General features: G+C 39.6%; 1 protein-coding gene across 1 annotated transcript in view; it reads right to left on the bottom strand.

Annotated features, from left to right (window-relative positions):
- The window catches only part of LOC126475003 (equilibrative nucleoside transporter 4), a 203482-nt gene that overhangs the window by 63350 nt on the left and 122822 nt on the right, over positions 1–17310 (bottom strand). The window contains exon 8 of the mRNA XM_050102542.1: positions 10587–10774. Coding sequence (XP_049958499.1) covers positions 10587–10774 — 188 coding nt within the window. The remainder of the gene's footprint in view (positions 1–10586; positions 10775–17310) is intronic.

Genomic DNA, 17310 nt, shown 5'->3' with positions numbered 1-17310 from the left:
TGCTGATCTTTCTAAGACTACACTTGATTTGCTATTTATTGCAATCTTTGTATCATCGGCAAACAAAACGAACTTGGCATCTGGTAATGTTACTGATGAAAGGTCATCGATATACTCAAGAAAAAGTAAGGGCCCCAAAAGGGAACCTTTTGGGACCCTACATGTAATTAGTTCTCAGTTGGATGATGCCTGATAGCTCGATACATGTCTCTTTCCTAATAACACCTTTATTCATGCCAGAGATATACGATTTGAACCATTTTGCAGCATTTCCTGTTACACTATAATATTCTAATTTACTTAAAAGGATATTGTGATTTACACAGTCAAATGCCTTTGACAAACCACAAATTATACCAGTTGCCTGCAATTTTTTGTCTAACGAATTAAGCAGATTTTCACTGTAGGTGTAGATAGCCTTCTCAATATCAGAACCTTTTAGAAATCCAAACTGGGACTTTGACAGTATGTTATTTGAGATAAGATGGTTATGAAGCCGACTGTACATTACTTTTTCTAAAATTTTTGAGAATGCTGGCAACAGTGAAATTGGACAAATTTGATGCTATTTCTTTAGCTCCCTTCTTGAGCAGTGGCTTAACTTCAGCATATTTCAACCATTCAGGAAATATTCCACTGATAAACGACTGGTTACACAGATAGCTTAATATGTTACTTAGCTCAGAATCACATTCTTTAATTAAGTTTGTTGATATTTCATCTTCCCATTAGATGTTTTTGATTTTTAAGATTTTATGATGGACATTATTCCTGTTGGGGTAGTGAGGGTCAAATTCATATTATGGAAGTTACTTGAAATGTCTGGTCTGAGGTATTCCATAGCAGCATCTACCGAACCTGACAACCCCATCTTTTCAGTAACAGTTATAAAATGTTCATTAAAAAGTTCTGCAACACTATACACATCTGTCACCAACGTATCATTTACTCTTAATGCTATTTGTTACTCTTCATGTATGGTTCTACAGGTCTCCTCCTTCACTATATCCCATATTGTCTTTATTTTGTTATCTGATATGACTATCTTTTCCTTGTAATATATTTGCTTTGACGTCTGTAATACAATCTTTAATATTTTGCAGTATTTCTTGTAATGTGCTATAGCATCAACATCGGAACTGTTTTGCATTGACAGATACAGTTTTCTTTTTGTTTTACAAGATACCCCTATTCCTTGAGTAATCCATGGCTTCTTTGTAGACTTTGCTCTAACCTTGGTAAGTTTTGGGGGAAAACAGTGTTCGAATAAGGTGTAAGCACTTTATTAGCAAAAGTGTTATATTTTTCATTCATCCCATGAGTACTGTAAACATCAGTCCAGTGAATGTCTCTGAGGAGTGTCCTAAAATAATCAATTTTTGGCTTATTGATTACCCTCTTGAGCTCAGATTTAACAGATTTTATATCCTGTTCAATATTAACATTTAACAGAAGGAACTGCATGTCATGGTCTGAGAGACCATTGACTATTGGTTTTGTAATATGATTTTGTTCATTGGACTTTTCTATAAAGATATTATCAATGGCTGTTTGTGAGCAATTGGCTACCCTAGTGGGGAACTTGACAGTGGGAATTAAGTTGAATGATAGTGTTACTAACTCAAATAAGTTCTTATTGGGAGAGTCTTTAAGGTAGTGCTATTATCATTGTTTTCTACAAGAAGTGGCTAGCAACCACAGTTTAGTCAACAATCAGCCGCCTTTAGTGAATTAGCAGTCTAGTTAAAAGTTGTTAACTCTCTACAGTAAATTGATTTCTTAGGATGGATAGGATGTGTGACTGCTGTGTACGGACACAGGATGAGCTGGCCACTGTTCGCGAACAGCTGAACGTGTTGATGGCCGTGGTCAGCTGTCTTCAGGCTGCTGCCTCGGAGTGTAGCAGCAGTGGGGAGTCTGGTGCGTCGCATGATACACCTCAGGTGTTACATGCTTCACCCATTGTCCCTTCTGTCGAGACATTTTCGGGGGTACCGGGCGCGGTTGGGCCACCCTCTCCCCAAGGGGAGTGGCAGGTTCAGCGGCGTTCGCGGCACACGAGGTGGAGGGTCAATGTGGAGGCTGGCCGTGTGGCATCGCCCGCTCTGCCTGTGAGTGGACATGTGGCCGCTCCTTCAGCAAGGTCCAAGCAGGCACACGGGGGGAGGGGTTTATTAGTTATTGGGAGCTCCAACTTTAGGCAGGTGATGGAGCCCCTTAGGGAAATGGCGGAAAGGTCGGGGAAGAAGGCCAGTGTTCACTCTGTCTGCTTGCCGGGGGGTCTCATCCGAGATGTGGAGGACGCCCTGCCGGCGACGACAGAGAGCACTGGGTGCACCCGACTGCAAATTGTTGCTCATGTCGGCACCAATGACTCCTGCCGTCTGGGTTCGGAGGTCATCCTCAGTTTGTACAGGCGGTTGGCGGAATTGGTGAAGGCGGAAAGCCTCACTCGCGGGGTGGAATCAGAGCTAACTATTTGTAGTATCGTTCCCAGAACCGATCGTGGTCCTCTGGTTTGGAGCCGAGTGGAAGGCTTAAGCCAGAGGCTCAGACGATTCTGCGGAGATCTGGGGTGCAAATTTCTCAACCTTCGCTATCGGGTGGAGAAATGTAGGGTCTCCCTGAATAGGTCAGACGTGCACTACATGCCGGAAGCGGCTACAAGGGTAGCGGAGTATGTGTGGAGTGCACATGTGGGTTTTTTAGGTTAGAGAATACCCTCCCTACGCCCGACAAGATGCCTCCTGAGATGCGGCAAGGTAGGAGTAGGCAAAATGCAACAGGGCATAACAATATTAATGTGCTAATAGTAAACTGCAGGAGCGTGTATAGAAAGGTCCCAGAACTGCTCTCATTAATAAACGGTCACAACGCCCATATAGTACTAGGGACAGAAAGTTGGCTGAAACCAGACATAAACATTAATGAAATCCTAAACTCAGATTGGAATGTATACTGCAGAGACAGGCTGAACAGTGAAGGGGGAGGCGTGTTTATAGCGATAAGAAGTGCAATAGTATCGAAGGAAATTGATGGAGATCCAAAATGTGAAACGATTTGGGTGAAGGTCACGGTTAAAGCAGGCTCAGACATGGTAATTGGACGTCTCTATAGGCCCCCTTGCTCAGCAGCTGTTGTGGCTGAGCACCTGAAGGATAATTTGGAAAATATTTCGAATAGATTTCCCCACCATGTTATAGTTCTGGGCGGAAATTTTAATTTGCCACATATAGACTGGGAGACTCAAACATTCATATCGGGTGGCAGGGACAAAGAAGCCAGTGAAATTTTTTTAAGTGCTTTATCTGAAAACTACCTTGAGCAGTTAAACTGAGAACCAACTCGTGGCGATAACATATTAGACCTTCTGGTGACAAACAGACCCGAACTATTTGAAACAGTTAATGCAGAACAGGGAATCAGCGATCATAAAGCGGTTACTGCATTGATGTTTTCAGCCATAAATAGAAATATTAAAAAAGGTAGGAAGATTTTTCTGTTTAGCAAAAGTGACAAAAAGCAGATTACAGAGTACCTGAAGGCTCAACACAAAAGTTTTGTCTCAAGTACAGATAGTGCTGAGGTTCAGTGGACAAAGTTCAAAACCATCGTACAATATGCGTTAGATGAGTATGTGCCAAGCAAGATCGTAAGAGATGGAAAAGAGCCACCATGGTACAACAACCGAGTTAGAAAACTGCTACGGCAGCAAAGGGAACTTCACAGCAAACATAAACATAGCCAAAGCCTTGAAGACAAACAAAAATTACGTGAAGCGAAATGTAGTGTGAGGAGGGCTACGCGAGAGGCGTTCAATGAATTCGAAAGTAAAGTTCTATGTACTGACTTGGCAGAAAATCCTAAGAAATTTTGGTCTTATGTCAAAGCGGTAGGTGGATCAAAACAAAATGTCCAGACACACTGTGACCAAAATGGTACTGAAACAGAGGATGTCAGACTAAAGGCCGAAATACTAAATGTCTTTTTCCAAAGCTGTTTCACAGAGGAAGATTGCACTGTAGTTCCTTCTCTAGATTGTTGCACAGATGACAAAATGGTAGATATCGAAATAGACGACAGAGGGATAGAGAAACAATTAAAATTGCTCAAAAGAGGAAAGGCTGCTGGACCTGATGGGATACCAGTACGATTTTACACAGAGTACGCGAAGGAACTTGCCCCCCTTCTTGCAGCGGTGTACCGTAGGTCTCTAGAAGAGCGTAGCATTCCAAAGGATTGGAAAAGGGCACAGGTCCTCCCCGTTTTCAAGAAGGGACGTCGAACAGATGTGCAGAACTATAGATCTATATCTCTAATGTCGATCAGTTGTAGAATTTTGGAACACGTATATGTTCGAGTATAATGACTTTTCTGGAGACTAGAAATCTACTCTGTAGGAACCAGCACGGGTTTTGAAAAAGACGATTGTGTGAAACCCAGCTCGCGCTATTCGTCCACGAGACTCAGGGGGCCATAGACACGGGTTCACAGGTAGATGCCGTGTTTCTTGACTTCCGCAAGGCGTTCGATACAGTTCCCCACAGTCGTTTAATGAACAAAGCATATGGACTATCAGACCAATTGTGTGATTGGATTGAAGAGTTCCTAGATAACAGAACGCAGCATGTCATTCTCAATGGAGAGAAGTCTTCCGAAGTAAGAGTGATTTCAGGTGTGCCGCAGGGGAGTGTCATAGGACCGTTGCTATTCACAATATACATAAATTACCTTGTGGATGACATCGGAAGTTCACTGAGGCTTTTTGCAGATGATGCTGTGGTATATCGAGAGGTTGTAACAATGGGAAATTGTACTAAAATGCAGGAGGATCTGCAGCGAATTGACACATGGTGCAGGGAATGGCAATTGAATCTCAATGTAGACAAGTGTAATGTGCTGCGAATACACAGAAAGATAGATCCCTTATCATTTAGCTACAAAATAGCAGGTCAGCAACTGGAAGCAGTTAATTCCATAAATTATCTGGGAGTACGCATTAGGAGTGATTTAAAATGGAATGATCATATAAAGTTGACCGTCGGTAAAGCAGATGCCACACTGAGATTCATTGGAAGAATCCTAAGTAAACGCAATCCGAAAACAAAGGAAGTAGGTTACAGCACGCTTGTTCGCCCACTGCTTGAATACTGCTCAGCAGTGTGGGATCCGTACCAGATAGGGTTGATAGAAGAGATAGAGAAGATCCAACAGAGAGCGGCGCGCTTCGTTACAGGATCATTTAGTAATCGCAAAAGCGTTGTGGAGATGATAGGTAAACTCCAGTGGAAGACTCTGCAGGAGAGACACTCAGTAGCTCGGTACGGGCTTTTGTTAAAGTTTCGAGAACATACCTTCACCGAGGAGTCAAGCAGTATATTGCTCCCTCCTACGTATATCTCGCGAAGGGACCATGAGGATAAAATCAGAGAGATTAGAGCACACACAGAAGCAGACCAACAATCCTTCTTTCCACGAACAATATGAGACTGGAATAGAAGGGAAAACCGATAGATGTACTCTGAGTATCACCATCAGGTGGCTTGCGGAGTATGGATGTAGATGTAGATATAGATGTAGAAATCTACATTGAAATCACCAGCAACCACTATTTCTTTGTTTTTGGTTGTTAAATGGGCCAGTACAGCTTCAAGGTGGTTTACAAACAGATTAAAGTTACCTGCAGGTGATCGATATACACTTAATATTATGAAGGATTTTATTGAAATTCTACTTCTGTTGCACATGCTTCCATATGCTGTTCTAGGCAAAATTTATGAATGTCTATGTTCTTAAATTTATGATAGTTCCTGATGAATGTGGCAACTCCTCCTTTCTCCATTTCTGATCTACAAAAGTGAGATGCTAACCTAAACCCTGTAACACTTAAAAGTTCTATACCAGTGGTCACATGATGCTCAGTGAGGCAGATTATGTCAGCTGGGTTTGAAGACTCTAATTTATCTATGCAGATAGTTAATTCATTAATTTTATTTCTCAGTCCTCGAATATTTTGATGCAATAAAGATAGCTGACATTTCACATTAATTGAGTTAAAATTGCTGACTGTTGAAAATTCTTAGCCAATAGCAGTTTATGCTGATGTAATAAGCTGGAATTATGTTTTTTGATTTTTTTCTCAAACTGAAGCTTTGTCTCAGTTCTAACCTCTCCTAAAATTTGCTTTCTTTCTGTCCTCCCTACCCTAAAAAAAGGTCTTTTCTGAATCCTATAACCACTGGTAATTTACCACTCATGCTCCCCCCTTTAACTTTCCTCCTATTTCCCCAGCCAATTTACCCTTCCCCTTCCTCTTGAGGTGAAGGCCATGCCTAGTATAACCCCACCTACTGAGAGACAACAGGAACCACACCAATGTGTGACCCTGCTGTTACAGCTCCAAATTAACTCTTTTGACAGAAGAGTTCAAATGAAGTTGGTCATGGCACCCAAGAACAGATACAAACTTAACACTAGTATGCTTCAATGCTGATGCAATCTTTGCCAGGTCACACACTATACTGTACCCAGGATCTCTGTCAATACTGTTACTTGCCCCACCCACTATAACCACGGTGTCTTCCTTAGTGAAATTTTTGCAAAGTGATCCTAAATCCTCTGTCACCTGCTCCAGACAAGCACTAGGTTTAAAAAAATTGGTGACCTGGTATTCTGATCCTAGTTCATCCTGCAAAAGTTGGCCACCACCTCTTCCATGGGAATTACCTAACAACAACACTTTCTTTCTCTGTACTGATTTCCCTACATTCTTACTTTTCAATTTGCTGCTGAAAGTTTGTTGTGCCCTGTCTACATCTGCAGCTTTATTACTGAGTACTTAAATCATTCAAGAAACTGACCACTTCTAAAGGAAAAGTGACAAAGGTGGCTAAATACAGGGCTAATATGTGCAGTACAGTACTTTAATATTCTGCTAGGCACTCCATCATATCCATGACAGTCCTTAGTCTTCAGTGATTTAATTATTGACTCAATCTCTCCCTTGTTTGTATCAAAGAGGGATATTTCAGACATCAATCTTGGAAATACATTTGCCAAGAAAGTTATACGATTCCCTGTATAAACTTAATTTTTATTTAATTCACCAGCAATGCTCAGAAAATTATTGTTAAATGTTGTTGTTGTGGTCTTCAGTCCTGAGACTGGTTTGATGCTGCTCACCATGTTACTGTATCCTGTGCAAGCTTCTTCATCTCCCGGTACTTACTGCAACCTACATCCTTCTGAATCTGCTTAGTGTATTCATCTCTTGGTTTCCCTCTACAATTTTTACCCTCCACGCTGCCCTCCAATGGTGAATTTGTGATCCCTTGATGCCTCAAAACATGTCCTACCAACCGGTCCCTTCTTCTTGTCAAGTTGTGCCACAAACTCCTCTTCTCCCCAATTCTATTCAATACCTCCTAATTAGTTATGTGATCTACCCATCTAATCTTCAGCATTCTTCTGTAGCACAACAGTTCGAAAGCTTCTATTCTCTTCTTGTCCAAACTATTTATCATCCATGTTTCACTTCTGTACATGGCTACACTCCATACAAATAATTTCAGAAACGACTTCCTGACACTTAAATCTATACTCGATGTTAACAAATTTCTCTTCTTCAGAAACGATTTCCTTGCCATTGCCAGTCTACATTTTATATCTTCTCTACTTCGACCATCATCAGTTATTTTGCTCCCCAAACAGCAAAACTCCTTTACTATTTTAAGTGTCTCATTTCTTAATCTAATTCCCTCAGCATCACCCGACTTAATTCAACTACATTCCATTATCTTCGTTTTGCTTTTGTTGATGTTCATCTTATATCCTCCTTTCAAGACACTGTCCATTCCGTTCAACTGCTCTTCCAAGTCCTTTGCTGTCTCTGACAGAATTACAATGTCATCGGCGAACCTCAAAGTTTTTATTTCTTCTTCATGGATTTTAATACCTACTCCGAAATTTCCTTTTGTTTCCTTTACTGCTTGCTTAATATACAGATTGAATAACATCGGGGAGAGGCTACAACCCTGTCTCACTCCTTTCCCAACCACTGCTTCCCTTTCATGCCCCTCGACTCTTATAACTGCCATCTGGTTTCTGTACAAATTGTAAATAGCCTTTCGCTCCCTGTATTTTACCCCTGCCACCTTTAGAATTTGAAAGAGAGTATTCCAGTCAACATTGTCAAAAGCTTTCTCTAAGTCTACAAATGCTATAAATGTAGGTTTGCCTTTCCTTAATGTTTCTTCTAAGATAAGTTGTAAGGTCAGTATTGCCTCATGTGTTTCAACATTTCTATGGAATCCAAGCTGATCTTCCCCGTTTGTTCCTCCTGCCACCGAACTTCAATAATTCCCACTATATCTAACATTAACCTATCCATTTCCCTTTTTAAATTTTCTAACCTACCGGCCCGATTAAGGGATCTGACATTCCACGCTCCGATCCGTAGAATGCCAGTTTTCTTTCTCCTGCTAACTGTACATATATCTGATGTATCAGTAACAGAAATATTTTTAGTTCGAACTGACTTTATATCACTGACATTGTGCTGCGGAGCAGACACTTCTTCCACAACTGACGATATGGTTTTAATTATATCCTGTGAATTACCTATTCTATTTGCATACCACATACTCTTTGCTTTCCTAATAAAATTTTTAAGTGCCTTACAATAGTGCTTGTAATGGGCTATTGCCGCTTGATTGTGACTACTTCTAACATTTTGATATAATTCCCGCTTTGCTGTACATGATGTCCTTATCCCACTGGTCAGCCACTCAGCCTGCCTATTACTGTTAGTACTCTGTTTAGAATGTTCTAATGGAAAGCAACTCTCAAAGAGCATGATAAATGTGTTAAGGAAAGCATTATATTTATCATCTATGTTATCGGCACTATAAACATCCTGCCACTCCTGTTCCCTGAGAAGGTTTAAAAAACTCTCTATTGCTGTTGGATTACTTTCCTACGTAGTTTGTAATTATATGTGAAAACATTTGTTTGAGAACAAAAGCCCTCCAGTGTTAAAATTTGTGCATCATGGTCTGAAATACCATTCACCTTTTTACTAACAGAATGCCCATATAGTAATGAAGAATGAATAAAAATATTGTCTATGGTTGTGCTACTCTTCTCCTGTACCCTAGTTGGAAAGAACACAATCTGCATCAGATCATATGAATTTAGGACATCTATCAACATCTTTTTTCTTGCACCACCATACACAAAATTTATATTGAAGTCACCACATACAATTAATTTCTGGTACTTCCTACAAAGTGAATCAAGAACCCTCTCTAGCTTGAGCAGAAATATTCTGAACTCAGAGTTAGGGGACCTATAAACAACAACAATTAGAAGTTTAGTTTCACTAAATTCAACTGCCCCTGCACAACATTAAAATATCTGCTCAGTGCAGTGCCGTGATACATCTGTTGACTCGGATGGAATACTGATTTTTATGTACATAGCCACTCTCTCACCCCGCAAGGAACTTGAAAAACAGCCAGCTAATCTGTATCCTGGTAAAGGAAGCCTCTGAATTGTCAAATTATTTAAGTGGTGCTCCGATATACCAATAATTTCAGAGTCAACATCTATAAGCAGATCACTAACTTTATCTCTAATACCTCTTATATTGTGATGAAATATGCTAATTCCTTCTCTACTTGGAAAACATTCCACGGAAAAATGCTACTATTAGTGTTATAGAGGTACTGTAACTAGTAGAACATATTATGATATGTAAATAACTTGATAACATGAATACTAAGAGAAAAATGTAAATATGAGTATAATGTAGTAAGTAAATAATTTTCAGGACCTAATAAATGGGTGAAAAATGTATGCAACATTATTATAAGTATTGCCACTTTGATGTATTAAACTGTAATACATAGGTTAAATACTGGAATAAAATAAGTTTAAGTTGACTTGTCCTATATTATAAGTGCACACTTTGTGCAAAATGTAATCAAATGGGACAGTGTGTTCAGAACTGAAGCATCAGCTGAGAGGATGGTGATTTTTCTACGCGTGAAGAGCTCCCGGATGAATATTGCATTCATGCTAGGTGATATATACTAAACAGTACTTGATTTATACTTCTGAAGAATAAAGAGAAAATTTAAAATAGTAAAAATTATTCTGAATCAACAAAATAAGAGGGGCTTTATTTACAAAACTCTCCATGCATTCTTTGGTACAGCTCAGGATTATCAGATTAAATTCTGAGAATTAAATCAAGAAGGGACATATATACAACTCACTTAGTGCGAAAAAATTACAGGTCTCACAGATGCATAAAAAGAAACAAATATCATGCCTAAGAGAAACTGTTATCTGCATTAGCAATTTAGTTTTTCACTAATCATTTAATGTATGTTGTCATCTATTAAATTTATAGCTAACAAGAACAGTTCCCAAAACTTATTATTATTATTATTATTATTTTCTCTAAATTCAAATTTCTTTACAGCTTACATTACAATATAATATAATACTAATAACACCTAATTTCATCTCATAAGAAATCAGTACATTCACTGATTGCAACCACATGACCTTAAGTTACTTACTTTTCCTACTAAATCTGCAGCATTGAAGATGGCCATGAGAACAACTGGCATCCAACTTTTTAGTGTGCAGCTCACAATTTCAGATTCAATGCCAGGATACAGACAGAGAGTAACAAAATATGCAAGGCCAATAGACAGCATGTAAGGCCATATTGTTTTTGCAACCTCCCATCTAGCAAGAAGTCCTCCTGTTTTTAAATAAAGAAAGAAAACATTAAACATATTTGAAAATAAATGAACTGCCCCTGCAGTGTTGAAGGAATCAATATAACACAAAATATAATACTACTGAACTTAATCCAGCTAAAGGAGAAGGTAAGGGAAAAACACCAACAACTTTACTGCAAATTAAACAGTATGTACTTGAAGTTCCATAGAAGGCAGGGAATATAGAAACAGAAAATGGTGTGGAAAATGTCTGTCATTTCACTATCCAACTGTATTATTATTGAAATAAAAGCAATCCTCTTCTCCGGCAAATGATTGCACCTCAGTGTTTTGAAAGATTTTTTATGCCTTGATGAAGGAACTAATGGTCTTAAACCTAGGAATCTTTTACAATTTTCCATTGGTGATACTGGACATTTGCCTCCTGAAGGTAAGCTATTCTCCCTTCATCATTTTGCAGTGTGTCCGCCCACGGTAGCCAAGTGGTCAGTGCAACAGAATGTCAATCCTCAGGGATCAGGGTTGATTCCCGGTGGGTTGGAGATTTTCTCTGCTCAGGGCCTGGGAGTTGCGTTGTCCTAATCATCATCATTTCATCCCCATCGATGTGCAAGTCGCCGAAGTGGTGTCAAATCAAAAGACTTGCACCCAGCGAATGGTCTACCCGCTGGGATACCCTAGTCAAATGACATTTACATTTTGCAGAGTAATTATGTAGATGTAAATAATAATTGTTTTTTAATTTCTGACCATTTACACGCTGACCATTAAATCTCTATTCTCGTGTTTAATTGGTTACTCTAATTTTTGTCTTATACTTCCTCTTACACTTTTTCATATTTATTTTATTACCAATGATGTATTTTTCCCTCATCAGTCTTTCTTGTAGATACCTCCATCTGCACTGTTGTATATTATGTGTCTTTCATATCCACTCCAAGTCTCTCTGCTTTTAACTGCTAATAATATTTCCATCAGTTCCCTGTTTCAAACTGAATTTTTCTCATGTAGTTCTCTATCTTTAACTGACATTTCCACGGAAAAAATGGCCAAGTAGGACACAGGCCAAGTCAAAGTAGGACTCACACACAGAAGGTTCCGTACAAACTTAATTATGTATATATGTAGTTCATCCGTCCTGGGAATCAAGAATCTCAATGATTTTTATCTGTTACTGATATCAATACTGGCAAGATATTGGCCCCAGGAATTCCAAGACCATATCAAAAAAGTCTCTACAGTAGTTCCTCAGACTAGCCCAGATATACAAAAAGAAGCTATAAGGGGACTTCATTTTATATGTTCAGAGACAGCAGATTTAATGAAACATTCTTTACTCACTTACTAATACATGACTACAGCTTACATTTTATGTTTGCTTGCTGTAATGCTTGACTGTTATTCTTATGATGGTGTTACGGCATAAAGTCAAGTGCTGGCACGCCAGTCGGTAACGAGAGAGCTGAGAGGGCTGTGAAGAAGGGATCAGCCAATTGCACACTCGCAGACCCCTCTCCAAGATGACAATGAGACAGCATCGGCCTCTATGTGAAGAGAACATAAGCACTGTGCCCGACTGGCTATGGCCCTGTTCAAGAATAGCTTCAAGACTAGTCATTTCGTTTGTCCTATGTAACACTGTCTATACTGAAGAAACTTGCTTATTTTGTCTGTCACCCTTTGGTGGTGACACATCTATCTACTTCTCAGTTAAGTATTGTCATTTACTTTTAGTAATAAAACTCATTAACATGATTTGCTTGAATTGTTGTCTAGCAATCCAAGAAAGCAGGTATCCTAGTTACCCCATATTTGATGACTAGGCAGGATTCACCATTTGGCGATGAAGATGGGATTGAAGCAATTGAGAATTGTGAACATCTATGTGACAACAAGATGCAGCAGAGGCATCAAAGTCAGTATCAGGGCCAATCGGAAGACATGAAAGTACGTCCACATTACCATGTTGAGGTAGAATTTTCTGCCGTACAAGTAGTGGTGGAATTTGGTAACACTATACACAATAGCCTTGCCTCTTTCTCTACTTGTGAATAATTACACTGGGCCTTGGACAACACTTGTGATGCAAAAGCAATACCCCTGTCTTTATCACCAAATCTATGTGAAATCACTGCATCAATTCCATAAGAGGAAGCATCAACTTGAAACACAACTCGTTTGTCAGGATCAAAGTAAACCAAGCACCGATCCCTCAGCAATGGAGCTTTAAGTTTTTGAAAAGCTTCTTGGCACTCATCTGTCCAAACAAAAGGGATGTTCCTGTGACGTAAGCGATGCAATGGAGCTGCGATTTGCGCAGCATTCAGTATGAGTCGTATAAAACAGTTCATTTTCACTAAGACTGACTGCAATTCTGTGATATTGCAAGGAACTGGCAGATAAAGTATGGCTAACAAATTTTACTGAAGAGGATGTACAGCTTGACTGTTTATGACATGACCAAGACACTGCAACTCAAGTTTTAAAAAATCACACTTGTCCAGTCTACACTTCAATCCTGCATCAGATAGCACATGAAACAAAGCATGCGAATTTGCAGTGTGTTCTTCAGGTGTACGACGAGCTATGACACTATCGCCAAAATAGTTTGAACAGTCTGGTACTTGAGCATTCAGCTGTTTCAAATACTGTTGGAAAATGGCAGGTACAGAAGCACTGCCAAAAGGCAAACACAAATATTTAAACGAGCCCAAATGAGTATTCACAACACACACATTTTGAGATTCTTCATCTAGCATCAGGATGATGGCGTCCTCTTGGGTAAAATATTCCGGGGGTAAAATAGTCCCCCATTCGGATCTCCGAGCGGGGACTACTCAATAGGACGTCATTACCAGGAGAAAGAAAACTGGCATTCTACAGAATGGATCATGTAATGTCAGATCCCTTAATCGGGCAGGTAGGTTAGAAAATTTAAAAAGGGAAATGGATAGGTTAAAGTTAGATATAGTGGGAATTGTGAAGTTTGGTGGCAGGAGGAACAAGACTTTTGATCAGGTGAATACAGAGTTATAAATATAACATCAAATAGGGGTAATGCAGGAGTAGGTTTAATAATGAATAAAAAAGTAGGAGCATGGGTAAGCTACTACAAACAGCATAGTGAACGCATTATTGTGGCCAAGATAGACACGAAGCTCATGCCTACTACAGTAATACAAGTTTATATGCCAACTAGCTCTGCAGATGATGAAGAAATTGATGAAATATATGATGAGATAAAAAAAATTATTCAGATAGTGAAGGGAGACGAAAACCTAATAATCACGGGTGTCTGATATTAGATAGTAGGAAAAGGGAGAGAAGGAAACATAGTAGGTGAACATGGATTGGGTGTAAGAAATGAAAGAGGAAGCCGCCTGATAGAATTTTGCACAGAGCATAACACAATCATAGCTAACACTTGGTTCAAGAATCATGAAAGAAGGTTGTATACATGGAAGAAGCCTGGAGATACTAAAAGGTATCAGATAGATTATATAATGGTAAGACAGAGATTTAGGAACCAGGTTTTAAACTGTAAGACATTTCCAGGGGCAGATGTGGACTCTGACCACAGTCTATTGGTTATGAACTGTAGATTAAAACTGAAGAAGCTGCAAAAAGGTGGGAATTTGAGGAGATGGGACCTGGATAAACTGACTAAACCACAGGTTGTACAGATTTTCAGGGAGTGCATAAGAGAACAATTGACAGGAATGGGGGAAAGAAATACAGTAGAAGAAGAATGGGTATCTTTGAGGGATGAAGTAGTGAAGGCAGCAGAGGATCAAGTAGGTAAAAAGATGAGGGCTAGCAGAAATCCTTGGGTAACAGAAGAAATATTGAATTTAATTGATGAAAGGAGAAAATATAAAAATACAGTAAATGAAGCAGGCAAAAAGGAATACAAACATCTCAAAAATGAGATCGACAGGAAGTGCAAAATGGCTAAGCAGTGATGGCTAGAGGACAAATTTAAGGGTGTAGAGGCTTATCTCACGAGGGGTAAGATAGTTACTGCCTACAGGAAAATTAGAGAGACCTTTGGAGACAAGAGAACCACTTCCATGAACATCAAGAGCTCAGATGAAAACCCAGTTCTAAGCAAAGAAGGGAAAGCAGAAATGTGGAAGGAGTATACAGAGGGTCTATACAAGGGCGATGTATTTGAGGACAATATTATGGAAATGGAAGAGGATGTAGATGAAGATGATATACTGCATGAAGAGTTTGACAGAGCACTGAAAGACCTGAGTTGAAACAAGGCCCCGGGAGTAGACAGTATTCCTTTAGAACTACTGACAGCTTTGAGAGAGCCAGCTCCGACAAAGCTCTACCATCTGGTGAGCAAGATGTATGAGACAGGCGAAATACCCTCAGACTTCAAGAAGAATATAATTATTCCAATCTCACAGAAAGCAGGTGTTGACAGATGTGAAAATTACCGAACTATCAGTTTAATAAGTCACGGCTGCAAAATACTAACACGAATTATTTACAGACAAATGGAAAAACTGGTACAAGCCGACCTCGGGGAAGATCATTTTGAATTCTGTAGAAATGTTGGAACACGGGAGGCAATACTGACCCTACAACTTATCTTAGAAGAAAGATTAAGGAAAGGCAAACCTACATTTCTAGCATTTGTAGACTTAGAGAAAGCTTTTGACAATGTTGACTGGAGTACTCTCTTTCAAATTCTGAAGGTGACAGGGGTAAAATACAGGGAGCGAAAGGCTATTTTCAATTTGTACTGAAACCAGATGGCAGTTATAAGAGTCGTGGGACATGAAAGGGAAGCAGTGGTTGGGAAGGGGGTGAGACAGTGTTGTAGCCTATCCCTGATGTTATTCAATCTGTATATTGAGCAAGCAGTAAAGGAAACAAAAGGAAAATTCGGAGTAGGTATTAAAATCCATGGAGAAGAAATAAAAACTTTGAGGTTCGCCGATGACATTGTAATTCTGTCAGAGATAGCAAAGGACTTGGAAGAGCTGTTGACCGTTCAACTGGAATGGACAGTATCTTAAAAGGAGGATATAAGATGAAAATCAACAAAAACTAAATGAGGATAATGGAATGTAGTCGAATTAAGTTGGGTGACGCTGAGGGAATTAGATTAGGACGGTGGTTGGTGGTTGTTGGGATGTTTAAGGGGGACTAAACAGCTAAGGTCATCAGTCCCTAGATTAGGAAATGAGACACTTAAAGTAGTAAAGGAGTTTTGTCATTTGGGGAGCAAAATAACTGATGATGGTCGAAGTAGAGAGGATATAAAATGTAGACTGGCAATGGCAAGGAAAGTGTTTCTGTAGAAGAGAAATTTGTTAACATCGAGTATAGATTTAAGTGTCAGGAAGTCGTTTCTGAAAGTATTTGTATGGAGTGTAGCCATGTACGGAAGTGAAACATGGACGATAAATAGTTTGGACAAGAAGAGAATAGAAGCTTTTGAAATGTGGTGCTACAGAAGAATACTGAAGATTAGATGGGTAAATCACATAACTAATGAGGAGGTATTGAAGAGGATTGGGGAGAAGGGAAATCTGTGGCACAACTTGACTGGAAGAAGGGATCGGTTGGTAGGACATGTTTTGAGGCATCAAGGGATCACCAATTTAGTATTGGAGGGCAGCATGGAGGGTAAAGATCATAGAGGGAAACCAAGAGATGAATACACTAAGCAGATTCAGAAGGATGTAAGTTGCAGTAGGTACTGGGAGATGAAGAAGCTTGCACAGGACAGAGTAGCGTGGAGAACCGCATCAAACTAGCCTCAGGACTGAAGACCACAACAACAACAATATCTAGTAGTATTTGAAGACATGTGTCGTGCAAATCAATTTTTGAAAAGTAGTGACCAGCGCCTAATCTGTCCATGAGATCCTCTGGGCATGGCAATGGATAAGTATCAATCACAGTCTGTGGGTTGACTGTAGACTTAAAGTCAACACAGAGGTGAATGTGACCTGAAGGTTTGGGGAGTAAAACGATTGGACTTGCCCACTGACTAGCTCTGCTATTTTGCAATTCTTTAAGTTCAGCAGTGACTTTGTCCAGGAATGCAATGGGAACAGTTCTGGCCCGGAAAAATTTTGGCTGGGCATTTTCTTTCATAGCAATAAGTGCAACAAAATTGTTAGCCTTGCCTAAATCTCCAGAAAAGACAACACATTTTCCCGATTTTGAAAGCCAAACAAATCAAATGAATCAAGGCCAAATATGTTCTCACAATCACGTGATTGTAGCACAGTGAAATTCACAGTTCACATATGTGAGCAATACATAGCAGTCAAAGTAAATTTTCCAAGAATGGGAATGTCTTGTCCATTAGAAGCTGTCAGGGGCATGCTAGTTTTATTGAGGCTTGGAGAGCCTAACAATTCATATGTGTCATGATTAAGTAGTGTAACAGAGGCACCAGTGTCCAACTGAAATTTCACATGTTTTCCACTAATATGCAAACGCACAAAAAGTTTGTTGGACTGGTGTTGCATTGTAGAAACTGTTTGTTTGCTAGTTTTGCTAATGCCTCCAGCAGGCTTTGAATGCA

This window comes from Schistocerca serialis, chromosome 4 (genome assembly GCF_023864345.2).
Source record: "Schistocerca serialis cubense isolate TAMUIC-IGC-003099 chromosome 4, iqSchSeri2.2, whole genome shotgun sequence".
In the NCBI taxonomy this organism is placed as follows: Eukaryota; Metazoa; Arthropoda; class Insecta; order Orthoptera; family Acrididae; genus Schistocerca; species Schistocerca serialis.
Note: the sequence above shows the minus strand (reverse complement) of the source record. Positions and strands in the feature narration are given on the sequence as shown.